General features: G+C 40.8%; 1 protein-coding gene across 1 annotated transcript in view; it reads left to right on the top strand.

The window, feature by feature from the left end:
* Positions 1-1,014: 1,014 nt before the first annotated feature.
* LOC136858025 (protein disulfide-isomerase A5) overlaps positions 1,015-23,048 on the top strand; it is a 268,246-nt gene continuing 246,212 nt past the window's right edge. The window contains exon 1 of the mRNA XM_067137231.2: positions 1,015-1,184. Coding sequence (XP_066993332.1) covers positions 1,137-1,184 — 48 coding nt within the window. The 5' untranslated portion in view covers positions 1,015-1,136. The remainder of the gene's footprint in view (positions 1,185-23,048) is intronic.

Here is a 23,048-nt window from a genome sequence, read left to right as displayed (position 1 = left end):
TGAATTTTGGCATGGGCTGAACATGTTATTTTTCTCATTTAAAGGATCAAATGGGTATTATTACTGTAGATCTAGATAAAAATAATAAAGTATAAAGTATCAAAGTATATTTGTTACTACTACACTCAATTTCAAAGCCATCCGGCTGGGTGCGCTGGCAATCAATGTTTTCCGATATCTCACAAAGTGGGGACCGCTACGTATTCTCTATAGCGTATTTGTTATCATTTATTTTTATGATTTGAAAGGATCAACTACTTCCCCGACAATCTGAGCTGCCACAAGGATAAAGTTCCACTCGAAGAAAATAATCTAAAACTAAAACTTTAAATTAAACCTACAATAATCCTAAGGCTACAGAATAGCTGTAGGATTCGAGTGAATGGCTTTGTTGTTTGGGTTACGTAGCTGTCAGCTTGTATTCGGGGAGGCAGTGGGTTCGAACCCCACTGTTGGCAGCTCTGATGGTGGTTTTCGATGGTTTCCTATTTTCACACCAGCAAAATGCTGGGGTCGTATCTTAATTAAGGTCACAGTCATTTCCTTCCCACTCCTAGCTCTCTCCTATCCAATCGTCGCCATAAGACCCATTTGTGTCGGTGCCACTTAAAACAAAATGTAAAGAAAAAGTTCCTAAATATCACTCAACGTCACAATAAAGGAATCTACAAAGAATGCCTTACATATAATTAACTTAACTGGTAATACAAATGTTAAAAAAGCACCCTGGCAACGCATGGTGCAATTTTATAACAAGACACGTTATCTGAGGTATTTATAATTAATGCTGCGGAGCAGCATAGGTCCTTTAATTGTTCTTAAAATGTTTCTTTTGCCCGTGATAGAAATAGTAAAATAATGGCAATATATAGGCCTAGGATTACTCACTTTCAGATTAATGCTCATTAAGCACTTCACAGTTCTATTCACTCCAGCGTTTCATTGGTACTACCATCTGCAACGTGACCTTTCCTTTTCATCTATGAGAACGGTACATTCGTATGAGAAATGTTATAGCATGTGAAATGTGATGATGTCAAGAAGAAAACAAACACATGCGAACTGAATTTTTTCCTCCAGAAAGGTGTGCTTTTGTCGGTGTAATATTTGCGCACATCGGGGCATTCCCATAGAAAATGAGTGCAAGTAACACTAGAATTGGACTGATTCTTTTTGTTGTTATTGTAAGTTCTTCATTACCTCTAGTGAAGTCATTAATATTTGACGTTTACTTGTTGATCATTGAAGAAGCCGGTTTTGCTATTGATGACTCAATAGTTGTGCTTGTCACATATTTGTTTTTATCTTATATATTATTTTAGCTGTTTACTCTTCTGCCTTCGTGATATCGTAAAGGAACGTTTGAAACAAGTGCTTTTAATATTGCTGTTGTTTGAGTTTGCTCACTTGGCTTCGACGTTCAAATATCGCTGCGATTGTGCCATTAACCTCTTATCGTGGGTTTGTAAGTCACAATTTGGAGTTGTAATCGAGGCGTTGAAATTAATTTTCTGAATTTATGAAGGGGGTGATTATTTTGTTAAATTGTAGTGCTCTCTTGTTTAGGTAGTCATTTTTTTCTTCTTCACTAATTCGTAAACCTGGCAACTTGATTTTAATGGTGAATGGTCATTGAATTGCACCCTTGAACAATTTTACTTGTGCTTATTTTTGTAGCTCAGACATTTTCAGGCACTTAAAAGGAATGCGTGAATGTTCCTGTGTTTCAAATTTGACCACCTATTCTTTGCTCCTTCCCTCTCGTACCTAGTGTACAATAAAACAGCATTCAGTACTGATCATTTAAGGAATATAATCCATGCACTCCAGTCCTAATCTAGATAGTTGCACATAGCAGAGGGAGTTGCTTTTGATCTTTGTCTGCAGCTAAGTGCAGGAAAAGACAACTCTCACACTGATGAGTGACACAGTTGTAATCGAGGCGTGATTTTAGGGGTGTGTGTGTGTTTTATTTAGTTAAATTGTATTGCTCTCTTGTTTAGGTAGTTGGTTAATTTTTCACTAATTCGTAAACCAGGAAACTTGCTTTTTAACGGTCTGTTGTGTCATTGAATTACACTCTTGAAGGCTTTTACTTGAGAGCTTTACATTTTGTTGTTATGAGAACTAGCATTAATTCTGACCTTGTGTGAAGAGATAAGTGTAACTCAAGTCTTTTTGGTACGGTATTGCTTATATGATCCCAAGATAGCCGGGTTCAAACCCGGCAGATATAGTCGGATTTTTGAAGGGCAGATAAAAGTCCATTCGACACTCCATGTCATGCGATGGTGGCATGTAAAAGATCTCTGGTGACAGATTTGGTGTTCAACCGAAAAATTATTTAAAACTCTGCCATAGACACCCAAGAGAGATTTGGAATTCTCTGCCATTTAGTAGGCCTAGAATAAAACAGAACATCCAAATTGAAGATCAAGCAAGCAGATGGTGTCAAATTAAAAAATACTTGCACGCGGTAGCTGAGACCATACGGCGATGATGATGATGATGATGATGATTATTATGATTATTATTAAGTGCAGTGTGTTAATTAAGTAAATGTGCCTATAGTGTATTGAAATGTTCATGAAGTCAATACACAGAGAGAAATATATGTGACTTTTTACAGAAATTTTCTGGCAAGCCTGTTTCAGATAGGGTACAGTACGAAGACTAGGAAAAGAGAGATCCTTAAAGAGCATTTTCTTATGGAAGGAAAACCCAATCACCATATATAATACAAAATACAGTCAGTTTCTTCTTGTGGGACTATATACCGATAAACAAAATATTTTATACATAGGATCTGAAAGATTCCACGAGTCATTGATAACTCAAGTTACTCTCTCATTGCAAAACATGCTGAAAGTTCTATCAGTGGTATCTTAATATGAGTATAACTAAGCTGGTAAAAAATTCAAGCAAGTGCTTGTGTTGTTATCAAATAAATGGTGAAGTTCCTCGATTTCCACCAACTGGCTCATCTACATTATAACAATCTGCTTTACGTTGCACTGATACATGTAGGTCTTATGGGGACGATGGGATAGGAAGTGGCTAGGAATCTGAAGAAAGTGACCGTGGCCTTAATTAAGGCACAGCCCCAGCATTTGCCTGGTGTGGAAATGGGAAACTATGGAAAATCATCTTCAGGCCTGCTGACCGTGGGGTTCGAACCCATTGAACCCACTATCTCCTGAATGCAAGCTGATAGCAACGCGACCTGAACCACGCAGTCACTTGCTCGGTAATTGGCTCTTCTACTCTGCTTGTTTTGTATTGAACCTGTAGTAGGTGGTGGTGGTGATTATTATTGTTTTAAGAGGAAGTACAACTAGGCAACCATCCTCTGTTAACACTAATAAGAGGGAAAAAATGGAAGGAATCCAACACCTCGAAGAATGAAGGTATTGGCCATAGAAAGACAAGGGCCATGAACAGTGTGAAAATGAAAAACTCCGTAGGCCTAATCCCGTCGGGGTCGGAAAAGAACAAGAGTTGACCAAGGGTGGTCAGACAGGATAGAGAAAAGTGAGGAGCCTAGTACAAGTAAGTGGAAACAATGCCAGGACTCAGCTAAGGGCCTCATGGTGGCCATCCCACGCTTCCAAGTTAAGAGCCCCTTTGGCCCCTTTTAGTTGCCTCTTATGACAGGCAGGGGATATTGTGGGTATTATTCTACCGCCCCCACCCATAGGGGGACTGAGCCTGTAGTATCTTCTAGACAAGACTGTTGGTTTGGTTTGGTTTTAGGTTAGGTCTGGTAAGTGACAAGACCCTTGGTCTGCTTCACACTTGCTTGGTAATTGTCTCTTCTACTCTGCTTGTAGTAGGTGGTGGCGGTGATGGTGATTATTATTGTTTTAAGAGGAAGTACAACTAGGCAACCATCCTCTATTAACCTGGCATTGCTCGCTGGGTCCTTACGTGCGCCGTTACTTGCTGGTGAGCGCCGGGCTCACCATGCGAGTAACCACGGGTTAATACTAATCAGAGGGAAAAAATGGAAGGGAAGCTTTATGCTTTATTAACCAATGACTGATAAAAATTGATCACTACGTATTGTAAAAAATGTCAATGATAGAGCAGTCGCCACATGCCATGACAATTTCACACTGGCACCTTTCTTATTATTATCGGAGATGGCAGCCCTATGGCTGGACATGATACAAGCTCTATCACAGACAATAGCAAACTTGCGTCTTTTAGGGAGGATGTGAGGAGGGGACTGGAAGGAGGACCCTCAAATATAATCAAGAATAAGGAGGAGCTGGAGGTCAGTATGAGTTTTCTCACACAGACACTAGTTACCTCTTATGAATTAAACTGCCCAGTTGTTAAGGCAAAAAGAACAACAGGAAGCTTCAAGTGGAACAGTTATCTGGAACACCTGAGGAAAAACACACAAAGGCTCTGGAACAAGTACAGGGACCTTCAAGACCAAAAAAGTCTAGATTCTTACAAAGAATCACAAAGAAAGTACAAGTCAGAAGTCGAAAAGGCTTCTAGGAAATCGTGGGGACAGTTTTGTGACGCCATCAAGAGTCAACATGAAGCGGCAAGGCTTCATAAAATTCTAACCTTGGATGGAAAGGCAAGCCTGGGCTCATTGAAGTCTCCCTTGGGTGCATATACATCCACAGAAGGGGAGACCCTGAGCTTATTGCTTGATGCCCACTTTCCAGGTTCAGTAGTCACAAATAGTGAAGTAGAATCGAGCGGATCCTTCCTACCCTGTTAGAAGTGGTTGGAAGGAAGCCACAGAGATTGTTACCCCAAGAAGGGTGAAGTGGGCATTAGAATCTTTTGCCCCTTATAAAAGTCCAGGAATGGATGGGATCTTCCCAGCGCTTCTTCAGGAAACGGGAGTGGTCCTTATATTATACCTAGTCAGAATTTATAGAGCCTGTCTCACCATGGGGTACGTGTACTTCTTGTGGCGTCAGGCGAAGGTAGTGTATATACCTAAACCTGGAAGGTCATCATGTACTAGACCTAAGGATTATAGACCCATTAATCTAACGTCTTTTTTTCTTAAGACTTTGGAAAGATGGTGGATAGACATGTCAGGGAGAAAGTATTAAGAGATTGTCCCCTGCATTCTCATCAGCATGCATACCAACCAGGGAAGTCGGTTGAGACCGCACTACACCAGCTTGTTTACAGGCTGGAGAGCGCTTTGGATCAGCAACAACTTGCTATGGTGGTATTCCTAGACATAGAAGGGGCCTTTAACTACACATCTTTGGGCTCCATAGTACTAAGTCTAGAGAGAAGAGGTGTGAGTAGGATGCTCATTAGATGCATTATGGCCTCACTGCAGGGCTGTCAAGTTCTGTTTACCCTCAACGCAGTAATGTTGAGAGCTAATATAGACAGGGGGTGTTCACAGGGAGGAGTATTATCACCAACATTATGGTGCCTGGTAGTGGATGAACTACTTACCAGGTTAAATGTTGGAGGAATTTATGCCCAAGGCTATGCAGATGACATTAACCTGATGGCGGTAGGAAATTTCCCCAGTATGGTTTCAGAGCTCCCTACGCAGGGTGGAAAGATGGTGCCACGCGACGGACTTGTCGATCAATTCCGACAAGACGGAGCTCGTGGTGTTTACCAGGAGGAGGAGGCTAGACGGACTGTCAGAGCCATTCCTATTTGGGAAAAAAAGGCAACCTCAGTTAAGTACCTAGGGGTAATCCTCGAGGCAAGACTGAGTTGGAACAAACATATAAACTATAAGGTGGATAAGGCTCGCAAGATTATGTGGGCCTGTCGCAGGGTCGTTGGAAAGACTTGGGCTCAGGACTAATGTGGTCCAATGACTTTATATTTCTGTTGTGCGGCCCATGATCACCTACGCATCTTTAGTCTGGTGGCCAGGTTCTGAGAGTAAAACTGTGACCACCAAGTTACACAGTGTCCAGAAACTTTCGTGTCTAGGAATAACAGGGGCACTGGATACTACACCATTATGTGCAATGGAAGCCATCCTATGCCTTGTCCTCTTACATATATATGTTAAGGAGATAGCGGGAATGAGTGCTTACTGCCTCTGGTCACTTGGAGGATTGTCTTTCAAGAATCCGAATAGAGGTCATGCTTCTATTCTTACAAGGCTTCACCAGACTTGGCCTACGACAATGTTGATCGGGAACCTGATGAAGTCTAGTTTTAATCTGAACTATAAGTTACCAGGGGTGATACCCACAAGGGAGGAGTGGGTCACAGATGCTGGGGCCCGTCTTAGGTCTGTGGGCTGTACATCGTACACAGATGGCTCGCGGACGAAGACGGGCACGGGCGCCGGGGTCTGGGGGCCTAAGACAAGGCTCTCCCTTCCCATGGGTAAATATGCTACTGTTTTCCAGACCCAAGTATATGCAATACTGGCCTGTGCTGTACATGTATGGAACATGCCTGGATGTAGAAGATGCATCACCATTTGCAGTGACAGCCAGGCAGCGTTAAAAGGACTATGCGCAGTTAGAACAACGTCCAAAATGGTATGGGAGTGCCAGAGGGTGTTAGACAAGCTGTGTGAACTTAGTCCAGTTTCCCTGTTATGGGTTCCCGGGCACACAGGAATCAGTGGAAATGAAGAAGCTGACAAACTAGCAAAACAAGGCTCAAAAGCTTCTTTCATAGGACCAGAGCCCTTCCTGGGATTATCACTCCGAAGTGTGAAACTGGTAATATCCCAGTGGACAAACTAGTCTCACTTAGACATTTGGAAGAGGTTAACCATAGCAAGGCAGGCACGTGAACTCATTGAAAGGCCCAGCCAAAGATATAAAAAGGTCCAAACAAATTTGAATAGGACTAGAATACGAATGGTAGTTGGACTGTTGACAGGCCACAATACCTTACAGAGACACCTACACATCATGAAAATCAGTCAGGATCCGATGTGTAGAAGATGCGGTAGGGAGGAAGAGACCTCCGTGCATGTGTAGTGTCAGTGCGAGGCTCTTGCAAGCACTAGGCATCGATATCTTGGCTCACATTTTGTGAACCTGGAAGACATCAGGAATGCCAACATGTGAACACTGGTATCCTTTATTGGAGCACTAGGGCTGGACTAGGCAAACCCGTTTAAGGGTCACAAAGGGTCTTCATAGACCTACGTGTGGAGCCCTGCGAAGGCAGGGCTCACCTATTCCTTATCTATCTATCTATCTATCTATCTATCTAATCTCTACCAAAATTCTGCCTTGTGGCAGGCGTATTGACGACACTTAATAATGAAATGTGCTACAGCACTTGTTGTTTGGGTAGTTATAGAGCATTGGACAACCATGAAATCCTGGAATGCTATCCAGCATCCTCTGTGCCATTCGCAAAACTTGTGTGCTATTGCAACACCCATACTCGTGATATATTGAATACTGACCATCCTGCCACCTGGCAGAATTTTGCAGAATCATGGCCAAGGGTCAGTTCAGGGTTATAGGGTAATGTACTACCTGTCTACAAAGTATCTTAAGTTAATTGTAATAACTTACTTATTATAATTTTACATCTTCAGTCTTGAAACTCTCCAGACAAGGGGTGTACTTGGAACTGTACCTACTGAGGAAGTAGAATTTCACCCAGTATCATAGCTGTAAAGAAATGGAGACTATTTCTTTAATGATTTAATGATGGAGATTATTATACGAGCCACAAAATTTTAAGGAACTTCTAGCATGACTGCAAGAAATAATGAGTCAGAGAGGCAACTTTATTCTAAACCTGACTCTCCAAGAACCAGAGATCTCTAAGCCAAGTGGTTGGTGAGTTATGGTGTATTTTAATTTTGCTTTCAGAAGGTTGTTTTTTTTAAAGAAAATACACTGTTATCTTCTGTTCCTTCTGTTTTCTTTCTTCTGTTTTATCTGGGAGCAGGCATCTCAAGGAAATATCCCTCTTCTGCAGAGCGTTTAAGTACGAAGTGTGTTCAAAAAAAGACCGAACTGTGGCTAGAAAAACTTTATTATGTAGCTTACATCATTTCACAGACTGTCCCCTTCAAAATAGTCCCCTGCACTATCAACAGCGTGTTGCCAACGTTTCTTCCACTTTTGGAATGCTTCCTGGAATGCACTTTCTTTGATGGCGCGAAGTTGCCTCATCGCATTCTCCTTGATCTCTTCAATGTCTTGGAAACGATGTCCTTTCAAGGTGGTTTTCAATTTGGGGAATAAGAAAACGTCTGCTGGAGCCAAGTCGGGAGAATAGGGCGGATGGGGCACAACAGGAATTTGGTGTTTTGCCAGATAACTGCGGACCGAGAGAGAGGCATGTGCTGGCGCATTGTCATGGTGCAACATCCAGGATTTGTTTTCCCACAGTTCAGGCCTCTTCCTGCGCACAGCATCTCTCAAATACGTTAAAACATTCTGGTACAGTTCTTTGTTCACTGTCTGGCCTTGGGGTACAAACTCGTGATGGACAATGCCTTTCCAATCAAAAAACACAATCAGCATCACCTTGATGTTTGAACGACTCATTCGTGCTTTTTTCGGTCGAGGAGAACCTTTCCCCACCCACTGTGATGATTGCCTTTTGGTTTCGACATCGTAACCGTACACCCACGTCTCAACTCCAGTGTTTCCACAAACGTTTTCCCAACTTTGAAGCAGAACTTCACGCACACGCGTTGTTCCTCAAGCTGTTTCATTATAGAATTCGACGAACATGTGACACACGCAATCACTTCAGAGGCTCTAACTCAACTGATAATGCAGGCAATGGAATGCAGAAAGCAGCGGTCTGTTGTCAGAAGTTGCCGCTAGGCGCTGCCACAGTCACAACTCGCTCAATGTTGCGGTTTGCGCGCAATTTACAAAGTTCGGTTCTTTTTTGAACACCCCTCGTACTGACAGTTTGGGTAAACAGGCACCGCAATCCAGGATTCATTGTGTAAAGAATGCAGCCCTCACTTTGCTGCAATCAGTTTTGTGTTGTCTTTCATTGAGAGTGTGCAGCCTTTATGTTATTGTATAGTGCTTACAAATTTATTAAGGTGTAGGAATTATAATACAGTAGAGTCTCGATTATCCGACTTAAACGGGACCTGGGGTACGTCGGATCACCGAAAATGTCGGATAATACGGAATAACTTTGAAAATGAACTAAAACAAACAGGAAGGCTGTACTGTATTATGTACTATGTTTTACGGGACTCTATTTATTGACTTATTAATTCAATTGTACAGTAGATGCAGTACTCTTTTCTTACTACGCCTGTAGCCATGTGCAGACGTCTTGGCTTGGGCTGCAAGAGTTTTGATGTCAGCATCTTGAAATTCAGCCCAGTCTCACCACAATTAAAAATATGATCACCGGATAATCCTTCAGCAAGAATTATTTCTTGAAATTGTCTTTTAAATTTCACAACCTCATCGGATTTAGCTGACAGTTTTTCTCCACAGATATTAAGCTGCCCAATGCCGTACCGTTTTTTCCACCGATCAAGCCACCCAGCACTGGCAGTAAAATTAGGGTCCCTTTATTAAACTCCTGGATATACACCGCCATTTCTTGCACAATGGGGCCAGATATTAACAAGCCCTTTTCCTGGTTTTTAGTGAACCAGAGAAATAGTGCTTCACTTACTTTTTCGTACTAACATTTTTCATTGTTTTTTTTTCTAATTTTCAGTGCATCACTTGTTGCTTTGGTAGAGCACCACTTTTCAATTTATTCCCTCGTATGTTTCCAGTCTCCCCCTGTAACACGTCCAACACCATAATCTGAAGCCATTTTTTGGAGAGTTTCCCCTTTGTACAGTCTCTTTAACCCACTGTACTTGTCTTCCACAGAAACAATCACTTTCTTACGTTTACTCGCCATACTCACAGAGGATATGAAAACTATAACATTCGCACCCAACCAATACTACATTGAACAATCCTACCGCATGACTGCCAGTGCTTGTCCCACAGTCGCACCCTCCACACCCCGTGTCCCAGAATTGCATCCACCTAAAGTTCAGATTAAGACTACCAGTGTCGGATAAGCGAAGGTCGGTTGAGCGAGACTCTACTGTAATAATAATAATAATAATAATAATAATAATAATAATAATAATAATAATAATAATAATAATAATAATTATTATTATTATTACTACTCAAGACAAGTACGTATAGTAATAAACCGTTGATGACTGGCAATGATGCTGGCATGAGTAACACAGGTGAAGGTCTCCGTGGACAGACGAGAAACAATGTCTACACGTTTGTACATTTTGTACATTTTGATTATATGGAAAACTCATCCTTCATACTTGTGTTCTTAAATTATCAATATGGACAATGAAGCTGATAGATTATAGTGTTAAGAAATTGTCATCCGAATCGGAGAGATCAAAGGTACATTTTTCAAAAGTATGAGAAAGTGTTGAAGCTTGTGGAAAGGCGAGTTTGCACACAGTGACAAGAATTTGTGCTGAGACGAAAGAGTTGCTCCAACAGGGGATTACTCCCGTATTCATGTCCCATGGAAAGAAACAAAACACGCAAAAGCATGTCACTAATCTCGATGATTTTGAAAATAATGTTTTGTGTAAGACTATTTTTTTAATCATAAAGGACAATTTCTTACAGCAAAGAAGCTTGTTTTGGAAATGCAGAAAGAAAACTACACAGCCTCAGAGTATTCTCTGCTAAAATCAGTTGGGTTTAAGTACAAGAAGACAAAATGATGTTGGAAGTTCCTCGTGGAATGTTGGGATATAGTTGCCAAGGGAATGAAGTTCTTGATGGTAGTACATAATTTTGAGATTATCAGGAGATGAACGCCCTATATTTTACCTGAATGAAACACGGGTCAGCCAGAACCACACAAAAAAATATATTTGGTAGTAGGAATCGTGAGGGAAGGGTGGTCTGAATGTTCCTCCACGGAAAGGAAGCAGACTTATTGTGTGTCGTGCAGGTTCGGCGAAGACAGGTTTCATTAAGGAAAGTAAGTGGATATTTCGTTCACAACCACACTTGCCACTATTCAGACTACTATTCCGAAATGAATTCAAAAAGTTTTAAAGACTGGTTTCAAATCAGGTTTCTGAATTAGAAGGATCTATGATAATAATAATAATAATAATAATAATAATAATAATAATAATAATAATAATAATAATAATAATAATAGAAAACGCATGTTATCATTCTGTAGTTGAACAAAATATCCAACACATCACTGAAAAAAAATACGTTTTTAAGAATGGTTGTAGGAAAGGAATATTGAATTTCACCCCACTAAAAGAAAATTGAAATTACTTCTGCATGTTGCGCTTTTTGAAACAGCAGACAAAGTATTCAAACTTAATCAAATAATAATGATAATAATAAAAAATATAATGTTATTTGCTTTATGTCCCGCCAACCACTTTCGACTTTCGGAGACTCCGAGGTGCTGGAATTTTGTCCCACAGGAGTTCTTTTATGTGCCAGTAAATCTACCGAGACAAAGCTGTAGCATATGAGCACCATCAAAAGAAATATAATAGTACAGCAGCATGCATAATGCGACAGCTATATCCAAGCAGTAAATCATTACTTACCGTAAGTCTTGTTTGTAGCTTGTCACTGCATCAGTAGATATTCTGCGTGGATCTGATTTATAATGGAACTGCTAAGTCGTCCTCATCCTCTCACTCCCCTTCGGTTCCAATATTACTTAAACCTGACTCATCACCGTCATCCATCCGATTAACAATAAATGGCTGAAAAGTCTCATCTCGGACTCATCAATTAAGGCCACAGTCGCTTCCATCCCACTCCTAAACCTATCCCATCATCGCCATAACACCTATCTGTGTCGGTGGAACGTAAAACAAATTGTAGAAAAAGTATATTATATGCAGAAACACTCCTAGCTATGCACAGGTATGATCAATAAACTCTTCATATTCGTGAAGAATGAAGTACGAAGCGTGTTTAAAAAGTGTTTGAGTGACTTTCTGTGACCGCAGAAAATTAAGCATTTGAATGTGAATCCTAAATGAGATGATAAATACAGTGTAACTTCTTACACAATATCTTGAAGGAAACTTACCAGCAAAGAAACCTTAAATCAGTCGTTCCCAAGCTGGGGTGCAAGTAGGCCTATACCAAGTGTACGAGCCACTACGTTTATGCAAGCCTAGAAAGAATTGAAATAATAAATGTTACGGGGTTACCCGTGGAATGCAGAGGTGAAAGAAGGTGCGGGCTGGAATGGGTCTAACTACCAAGTTGAGATATTGATTAAAATTGCATTAAAGGTTATATTTTCGAAATTAGCAAAACATAATTTTGACAAAGAATTTGAAAATTCAACAAATAACAAGTTAACAAATCAGGTACAAGACCAGGAAAGCCAAGATTTAGAGACACCTTAACGATCTGGGCTTCAAGCCCCACTTTTTACAATTCCTGAGCTCTCAGCTCACAACCACATATTACCAAAGGGCAGAAATCCCCTCATTTCATGGAGTTCTTGCTCCCACCTAGCACTGTCAGGCCTCCTATTCTCCGGACCACCTTTTGAACAGACTAAAGCGGAAGTAACGTCATTGCCTCTTCACACTCGCCGTTGTTGCCAAATGAACCGGCGCGTGATTCGAAGTTGTACTCCAGCACTATAATACAGCACAGCTCAAGGATTGTACGTCGAGTGCATTTAAAAGAATTAGGGGCCTAATACTTGAACGTATGCATGTTAGAATCCCATACATTCTTTTAACGGTGTACATCTTCACACAATTGATTTACTGACTTACATTTTTAATGTACTAACTACAATATCACGCATAAAACATTGCGAACAAATTCTTTTGACATATACAGTAAGCATTATATTCATTAAATTAATTCATAAAATTATTATTATCAATATATATAACATTATTGTATCATTTACCATTCATTATTATTATTATTATTATTATTATTATTATTATTATTATTATTATTATCTAAATATATGGCCTGATTCCTTTCGAATGAATCCATTCCAAGTACTTGAAATGAGCCTGCTGGAGAGGTCTGACACGCTACTCACGAGCGATTGATGACTAAGCGAGAGAAGTGATGATTATGTACTCGTACTGGAATTGAAACTGACAGGGGAAGTTGGTGATCCAGGCGAAAACCTGTCCCACCTCCGCTTTGTCGAGCACAATTTCAATAAATTAATTATTACAAATATATTTTTATATTTTTATAAAACACATCATTACATATTATTATAATCATGCAGGAGGTTTGAGCGTCAGCTTACCTTGTGCCGCAGTAATTAATCTGTATCGCTGTCGAGTGGCTGCACACCCAAGTCGGAATCGGAGTCGGGGTCAGCACACGAGGTATCATCACCGGAGCTGGAGCTGTCATCGTTGAGATTGATCACAGTCTTGTCGTGAAGAAGTTCTATGAGGCCATCAGCTTCCAACATGCGATTCTCCGTCTGTTTCACGTGTTCTACATGATTTCGCCATTGTTCCGAAGTCACTTTACGTATTCCCTCTTGCATTAATTGTTCCACTTCTGGGAGCTTGTAATGTTTGTTGTTAGCTGCAATATATCCCTTCACTTGGCTCCACACAAGTTCTATGGGATTTAGCTTGCAGTGATATGGAGGCAGACGTAACACCTCGTGACCTGCAGCTGCCGCCAGATTGTCATTGCGATAGTTGGCATCATAATTTGCACGAATTTTATTGAGTATTTCCACAAGTTCAAGTTTATTCATAGAGGGTTCCCAAGTAATATTTTTCTCTGTCAACCAAGCCTGAATAACAGGTTTCGTGGCACTTTTTGTGGGCACACGCTCGATTTTCACTGAGTGATATGAAGCATTATCTAGGACAATAACTGAATTAGGTGGTATATTCGGTAATAGTCGCTTCGTGAAATATTCCTCGTATCGCTCACCGTCCATTTCCCCATGATAGTCGCCTGTCTTCTTGCCCACGAATATAAGTTCTGCTCCCTCAACGAACCCACATTCAGTCCCTGCATGAATCAGCAGTACACGCCCCCCTTTGCCCGAGGGTGCCTTGCTACCTGTGGTGAGGCCCTCTCTCCATGCCTGTGTAGCTGTCTTAATAGATGTATCAACCCAAACCCTGGACTTAGTGTGGCCGGCGTTTGCCCATGTCTCATCTGTGTACACTACGGCTTTTCCCTTGGCCCTTACTTCGCGAATACTTTGTAAATACCTATGACGCCAAGCAACAATGTCTTCCCTGTCAATTAACAATGATTCTCTCCTTCGCTTTATATACTTAAACCCCATATCTAAAAGTAGCCTCCGCATGGTTGTTTTAGAGAACTTTGGAAGTTCCTTGTCCTCATTAACGATTGATACCACTTTATTTAATGTCGGTAGATCGTTCTCCCTGTACAAGACGTGGATTTTTCTCCTTATTGCCGCTCGAGTTACTTTCCTTTCTGTTCCTCTATGTTTCCGAGGTGTCTCCAACCCTTTTCCGGTTTTATAATCTGCTTTCACCTTGAGCACGGTTGTATATGAAGCTCCCACAGCCTCTGCTGTCTGTCTCGCTGCTTCATGAACAGTAGTTTTCGCTCGGAAATGCTTATAAACAGACAGAATCATGTTTCTCTCGCCGGACGTAAAAATCTTGCGTTTCTTCTTCAACTGATAACAGTCTGGTGAATTTTTGTTCAGATCCATTGCACAATAATAAGAAACCTACAACGTACAAGACACTACACTACAAGAATTATGAATTAGCACACAATACGCACATGCACTCTTTTCGTAAAAGCGAAGCACACTGATAAAATTCTCTCACTGCTGTTTTAAACAGACTACGATGTACGATTGGAACTGCACGCACGTGTTCAAGACATCCACTGAATAAGTAAGCATGGCAGCTCCGCACTGACGGCACCACTGCCAAAACTCGCGCTGAGTAGTGCACCCCCTTGCCCCCCTCGCCTACCATGTGACAACACCGTAGGCGCTGCCCCTGTCACACGCACCATCCCCTGGTCCATGCACTCACTTCCGCTTTAGTCTGCTCAAAAGGTGGTCCGGAGAATAGAGGCACATATCTAAACACAAGAAAGAGCTGACCCGCTCTCAATTTTTCCAGCTTATTAAAGGCAATACCAGACTTCTACACAAAATTGCCATCAAGGCACAGCTTACATCAAATGAAACGGGGGTATCTTGTACCCAACCTACTGGGCCTTAGTAGAAAAGTAACAGGTTAAGTTAATGGCCCCAAAGTGCAAAATGAATGGAGGCGAGAATTTGCACTCCTACAAGAAACTTCTTAAAACCTAAGAGGCGCGAGGCCGATGAAACAGGGGCTATTCCCAAACTATGGAGGTGACTCGTGTACAGAATAAATTTAACACATTAAGGAAGAGTAGAAAAACAGTTACGAAAATGTACTCACCTCAAATCAAAAGGAAGGGGAGCCCGAGAGGGTAAAGCACTCTCTATCCCCGATTTACAGTTAAAGATCTGTGAAGTTTTACAAAATTTTACATGTTTAAGAGATAGGTTACATAATAAAAAGGTTTTGGACCTTCTCCAAGGGTTAAACTGCTGAGCTAGCAAGAAATAAAGATGTTAAACGGCCATTACCTTGTTGAAGAGCAGCTGCCCGAAGGAAGAGGCGCTACCCGCCCCCTGCTACACGTCCATACACTAAGCTAAATGTTGATGATTGGCCGAGAGACAAGAAAATCAGCAATTTTTATACTCTCAGGGAAGATTCGAGACCTTTCATCAATAATTAAGACACGCTCACAGTCGTTTATTGGCTAGAATACACAGTTACATTCAAAATCGAAGAAGAAAGACACGATTGGTCAAAAATTAATTACAGAAATATTTGATTAGCTAAGTTAAAAACAGGTGGAAAGAAAGGATTAATATTGCCAACCCACACATGAAAGAACGAAATTTAGTAAAAACAAAAACTTATGAATACAAAATTTCTTCGGGAAGGTTCTTCCACTTCGCACCAGGGTGCATGGTCATAGTTGTTTTGTAGAGACATCTATCAGAGAATGTTCACACTTCTTGATCAATAGAAAACAAAACAATTTGAACTCCACACAGTATTGACAACTTTGTAATCACAAAATTTATGGTAGTGACATCTTCTGAGAAACTTATGAGTTGATACAGTTGTTAAAGTTCAGAGTTTCTCCTGTAGAGAATTACTTTAAGGCGGAAAATTCAAATGTGCAGCGTAGAGGTGTACCAGCCGGTACAATAACTATAGTGATTATTGATTAATACGAAAGGTATAGTTTGCAGAATAGGCTCCCAAGTGAAACACAACTGAAGAAGAAGAAAAGGCTGTCAAGAACTAGTCTAAATGAAAAAAATTGGTGGGTGTTCCATTTCGGTTATACTTGTTTGTTCTGCTCTTTTCTCCCTTTCATGTAAAAGATTTTCCATTTGCAGTTGCAAAACCTGTTTTTGCACTGAAATGAGTTCTTGTGTTTTTCCGAGAATACACTGTCGCTTTTCAGTCTTTGTCACTTGTAAATCTAACCCTTTCATCTGTTCCAACAAAACCACTCTTTGTAGCTCTCCGATTGTTAATTCACTCGTCAGCTGACAGATACCAGAGCCAGTGTGCGAGACTCATCTCAAGCGGAAGGAGACAAGTCTCGTTAGGGGGAAACAAACTTTATTCATATACATGATGAGTTCTGTCTCGCAAGTGACTTCCGTCTCAATCCGCCTTCGAGACTTGTCTCCTAGTTTCATCTCATTTTTATTCACATAACCCATTAATTGGTTTCTTCTCCATTTGCTAACAAAACTCTACCAGAAATATTCTCTATGTTATAGAGTAATTAACCGTAGTGATAATAATCTCACAACCGAGCTCAATAGCTGCAGTCGCTTAAGTGCGGCCAGTATCCAGTATTCGGGAGATAGTAGGTTCGAACCCCACTGTCGGCAGCCCTGAAAATGGTTTTCCGTGGTTTCCCATTTTCACACCAGGCAAATGCTGGGGCTGTACCTTAATTAAGGCCACGGACGCTTCCTTCCCACTCCTAGCCCTTTCCCGTCCCATCGTCGCCATAAGACCTATCTGTGTCGGTGCGACGTAAAGCAACTAGAAAAAAAAAAAAATCTCACAAGACACCTTTAAACTCCAATAGTTACTAGCAAACTGCTATGTCAGCTGTCAAACTTCTTATAACGCCAAGCTTGACGCAAGCTATATGGTACTCGCTTGGGGATTCCCAGGGCCTCTGAGCAGAAGTGTGAAATCTTAGATTGTACTCCCTGTACAATATGTCCTCTTTTGCTGATATATTTTCATTTTACCACTTTCAGAAGTAAGCCTTTCCAAAATGTCTTCATAAAAGCTCAATGACTCAGGCTACACATACTGTACCTACAATCTTTGTTTATAGGCCTGGATTTTAATGAAAAGTATTTTTTTCCCTTGACTACTATAGCTCATTCCATGTTAAGAAAACAGTATTATTGTCGCCATGAGACCTGTCTGTGTCAGCGCAGCGTTAAGCCACTAGGAAGAAACAAAAAACAAACCAATATTGCTCTTATGGGCCTGCAAGGAGTGAACACAACCCCCTCTTAGACATTCCTAACCCCCTTGTGATTAAGGAATATTATAATGTACTTTATATTGCATTATGAAAGAAGAAAATAGATCAGGCATGTTTTTGCCTGTGATTTATTAAACCAACTACTTAACATTCTCTGTTTAATAAATACATTTGCAGGGAAGAAGCACAATGGTGGGAACAGTCATTGCTTTGTTGCCTTCTTTCATTTTCCTTCTGAGTTGCTCTGGTACATGTACCGCAAAATCAATTACAGTATGAATCGCCGTCAGCTTATCACTGTTGAAGAAAGGTAATCTATTTGTGTGTGTGTTCTAATATTCTTGTACTGTACAGCAGTTGTTACCGAAGAATTTGATGCTGTGGTGTACAGCGATACATCACAGCATGACTTGTACTGATACAGAAATTTGCTATGATTTTTATCTGTGCTTGGTTTTGTTATTTAGCTTTTGTTTCTTAAGTGCATTTTAGTTTTGCCACATTTTTACCAGTTTTTCACAAGTACATTTAATTGTTGCCATTCTTTTCGTGGGGCGATATGATGGCACAATAGTACCCGGTGTTGCCTGAGCCTATAAAAATTATCTGTTGTCTACTTTCTCCCAGTTTGCCTTGAACTTTGGTACTGAAGTTTTGTATGTGCAGTAGTTTACCCATGTTGCTGTGAAAACCTAAATACCCCCCCCCCCCCCCCCCTCCTTTACAACCCCTGTACCTTAGTTTAAAAAAAATGCACTATAGTTTCTTCCTTCTTTTATTTTGAACTTCAATACTGTGTTTCACCTATATACAGGGTTGGTCTTTATTTATGCTTGGCAAGGATTTTCTCGCTCGACCTTGGCCGCTGAAGACAGGCTGCTACCAGCCGCTGGCGCACACGGTTTCTGGCACTTTCTGCAGTTGCTGATAGCTGAGCTTCGAGATAGTAGGGTGTTCAATGAAGCTAATGCGTACTATATGTCGTAGTCGTATGGTATAGTGTTTTATTGTGACTGTGTATAGTGCTGTAATGTATGTGAAATATTCATTATGTGAACATGTATATCTGCACAATACTTACATTAAGTGCAGAAAATTGTGCACTAGGGCAAGACAAAAGTTTTGAGCGAAATTTCCAGGGAGATCCATTCCTATCAATCGGACAATAAAACAACTGGCCAAGAGATTCAAATGTACAGGTTCAGTAAACAATAAAAATAGACATAAAGGTCGTTATCTCCTTACTGAAGCATGTTTGGTACAAGGATCATAAGTAAAAATCTGTGGTCCCCTCGTAGCCCAGATTTAACGGCATGTGATATTTATTTGTGGGGAATGTTAAAAAATGTAGTTTATGGGAACAACCCTCACTCACTAGATGAACTTAAAGACAATATAAGAGCTGTAATTGCATCCATCAGTGCTGAAGAACTTGGTAGAGTAACCGGAAACTTCATTAAGAGATGCCGATTATGTTTGGCAGCGCATGGGGAAAATTTCCAGCATAAACTGTAAAAATTGTAAGTAAAATGCATGATAATGCATGATAATGATTTTGAGCATAAACTGTAAACATGGTGAATAAAATAACATGAAAATGATTTTGAGCACCTTATTCTGCTGTACATATGCACACGCGGTAGCCGGCAACTGAACCGTCACCGACAGCCAAGGTCGAGCGAGAAAGTCCTTGCCAAGCATAAATAAAGACCCTGTATGTGCCATGGTGTTCACGTGATGCTGTTTAGCAGAACCGGTCGATATGGCAACCCTGTTGTCATAAGAGCAGTACTGTTTTCTTAATGTTGAATGACCTATAATGGCAAATAAGTGTGTTCTGCAATAAATGTTATATACATATAGCGGTTTTAAAGGTTATCAAAATGCATTTTTCCCTTATTTCCAGAATAAAGTAATCTTTTAACATTTAAGTGCACTTTAGGTAAATTTTAAAAAATGTTCATATTTTTATAGGTCCTTATTTTACCAGATATGGTTATATGTTCATTTTTATAGTATCTGTATTTCTAAGCTATAAAACACATGTCAACATAAACATTCTTGGACTAACCCATATACTGTACTCTGTACTGCTCATGTGTTTTCATTATCTGTTATCTACGCAACAGTTTTAATCTTTACCTTAATGCATTTGTGTGTACAGTTTGAATCGCAGATTTCTTCACGTGCACACATTGATTGATCAGTCTCAGGAAAGAATCTAGAGTAATCCCCTCAGCACCATGTAATTTGAATAGAGTTTTGCTTTATTAGAAGTGTTGACAGCTCTGACACAGCTGCGCTCGTTCACTCAGCCTGGTACTGTAGGGCTTGTGCGCAGTTGAAATGCCAAAACAAAAACAGTCAACTGCTAGCCATTTAAAGCAGTTAATGTCAGAATTTGGAGAAAACACATTCTCAACTGATGGAACTGTATTGTTTTGTACAGTGTGTGCAGATAAACGGTCCATAATACAGCAACGTGTCAGGCGCGAAGAACATTTGCGAGGTCTTGGAAATACATACATTATCATTGTAGACTGTTATGCCTTTCAGTGTTCAATCTGCAAGCCTCTGTGAATTTACTAAACGTCGCCACAATCCTCGATTTGCAACTAGTGTTGTGGCCTCATTTAGTTCTATACCTCTTATCTTTAAATCGTTAGAAACCGAGTCTAACCATCGTCGTCTTGGTCTACCTCTACTTCTCTTACCCTCCATAGCAGAGTCCATTATTCTCCTAGGTAACCTATCCTCCTCCATTCGCCTCACATGATCCCACCACCGAAGCCGGTTTATGCGTACAGCTTCATCCATCGAGTTCATTCCTAAATTAGCCTTTATTTCTTCATTCCGAGTGCCCTCCTGCCATTGTTCCCACCTGTTTGTACCAGCAATCATTCTTGCTACTTTCATGTCTGTTACTTCTAACTTATGAATAAGATATCCTGAGTCCACCCAGCTTTCGCTCCCGTAAAGCAAAGTTGGTCTGAAAACAGACCGATGTAAAGATAGTTTCGTCTGGGAGCTAACTTCCTTCTTACAGAATACAGTCGATCGCAGCTGCGAGCTCACTGCATTAGCTTTACGGCACCTTGATTCAATCTCACTTACTATATTACCATCCTGGGAGAACACACAACCTAAATACTTGAAATTATCGACCTGTTCTAGCTTTGTATCACCAATCTGACATTCAATTCTGTTGAATTTCTTACCTACTGACATCAATTTAGTCTTCGAGAGGCTAATTTTCATACCATACTCATTGCACCTATTATCAAGTTCCACGATATTAGACTGTAGGCTTTCGGCACAATCTGCCATTAAGACCAAGTCGTCAGCATAGGCCAGACTGCTTACTACATTTCCACCTAACTGAATCCCTCCCTGCCATTTTATACCTTTCAGCAGATGATCCATGTAAACTACAAACAGCAAAGGTGAAAGATTACAGCCTTGTCTAACCCCTGTAAGTACCCTGAACCAAGAACTCATCCTGACATCAATTCTCACTGAAGCCCAATTGTCAACATAAATGCCTTTGATTGCTTTTAATAATCTGCCTTTAATTCCATAGTCCCCCAGTATGGCGAACATCTTTTCCCTCGGTACCCTGCCATATGCTTTCTCTAGATCTACGAAACATAAACACAACTGCCTATTCCTCTCGTAGCATTTTTCAATTATCTGGCGCATACTGAAAATCTGATCCTGACAGCCTCTCTGTGGTCTGAAACCACACTGGTTTTCATCCAACTTCCTTTCAAGGACTGATCGCACCCTCCCTTCCAAGATGCCAGCGAATACTTTGCCTGGTATACTAATCAGTGAGATACCTCGATAGTTGTTGCAATCCTTCCTGTTCCCTTGCTTATAGATAGGGGCAATTACTGCTTTTGCCCAATCTGAAGGTACCTTACCAACACTCCACGCTAATTTTACTACTCTATGAAGCCATTTCATCCCTGCCTTCCCACTATACTTCACCATTTCAGGTCTGATTTCATCTATTCCTGCTGCTTTATGACAATGGAGTTTATTTACCATCCTTTCCACTTCCTCAAGCATAATTTCACCAACATCATTTTCCTCCTCCCCTTGAGCTTTGCTGTTCACAACACCACCAGGATGATTTCCTTTTACATTGAGAAGATGTTCAAAATATTCCGTCCACCTCTCCAGTGATTCCCTGGGATCTATTATGAGTTCACCTGAATTACTCAAAACACTGTTCATTTCCATTTTCCCTCCCTTCCTAAGATTCTTTATTACTGTCCAGAAAGGTTTCCCTGCTGCTTGACCTAGCCTTTCCAGGTTGTTACCAAAATCTTCCCATGACTCCTTTTTGGATTCAACAATTATTTGTTTCGCTCTCTTTGTTTCATCTACATACAACTCCCTATCTGCCTCGGCCCTTGTTTGGAGCCATTTCTTATAAGCCTTCTTTTTACGTTTACAAGCTGCTCTCACTTCATCATTCCACCAAGATGTTCGCCTTTTCCCGTCTTTACACACAGTTGTTCCAAGGCATTCCCTGGCTGTTTCTACTACAGCATCCCTATATGCCACCCATTCACTTTCTATATCCTGAACCTGCTTAATGTCTACTGTTCGAAACTTCTCACTAATCATATCCATATACTTCTGTCTAATTTCCTCGTCCTGGAGATTTTCTACCCTTATTCGCTTGCAGACAGATTTCACTTTCTCTACCTTAGGCCTAGAGATACTTAGTTCACTACAGATCAGATAGTGGTCTGTATCATCGAAAAATCCCCGGAAAACTCGTACATTCCTAACAGATTTCCTGAATTCGAAGTCTGTTAAGATATAGTCTATTATGGATCTGGTACCCCTAGCCTCCCACGTGTAGCGGTGAATAGCCTTATGCTTGAAGAATGTATTTGTAACAGCTAAACCCATACTAGCACAGAAGTCCAGCAAACGCTTCCCATTCCCATTAGCTTCCATATCTTCCCCACATTTACCAATCACCCTTTTGTATCCTTCAGTTCTATTCCCAACTCTCACATTGAAATCGCCCATTAGCACTATTCTATCCTTGCTGTTTACCCTGACTACGATGTCACTCAATGCTTCATAAAACTTGTCAACTTCATCCTCATCTGCACCCTCACATGGTGAATACACGGACACAATTCTAGTCCTAATTCCTCCAACTGACAAATCTACCCACATCATTCGCTCATTTACGTGCCTAACAGAAACTATGTTCCGTGCAATGGTATTCTTGATAAAGAGCCCTACCCCAGACTCTGCCCTTCCCTTTCTAACACCCGTCAAGTACACTTTATAATCTCCTATCTCTTCCTCGTTATCTCCCCTTACCCGAATATCACTTACTCCTAGCACATCCAGATGCATCCTCTTTGCTGACTCAGCCAGTTCTACTTTCTTTCTTCCGTAAGCCCCATTAATATTGATAGCTCCCCATCGAATTCCATTTCGTTCGCCAAGTTGTTTCCAAGGAGTCCCTCGCCT

This window comes from Anabrus simplex, chromosome 1 (genome assembly GCF_040414725.1).
Source record: "Anabrus simplex isolate iqAnaSimp1 chromosome 1, ASM4041472v1, whole genome shotgun sequence".
NCBI classification, from domain to species: Eukaryota; Metazoa; Arthropoda; class Insecta; order Orthoptera; family Tettigoniidae; genus Anabrus; species Anabrus simplex.
The sequence above is the reverse complement of the archived record's forward strand: the minus strand, read 5'-3'. Positions and strand labels throughout refer to the sequence as shown.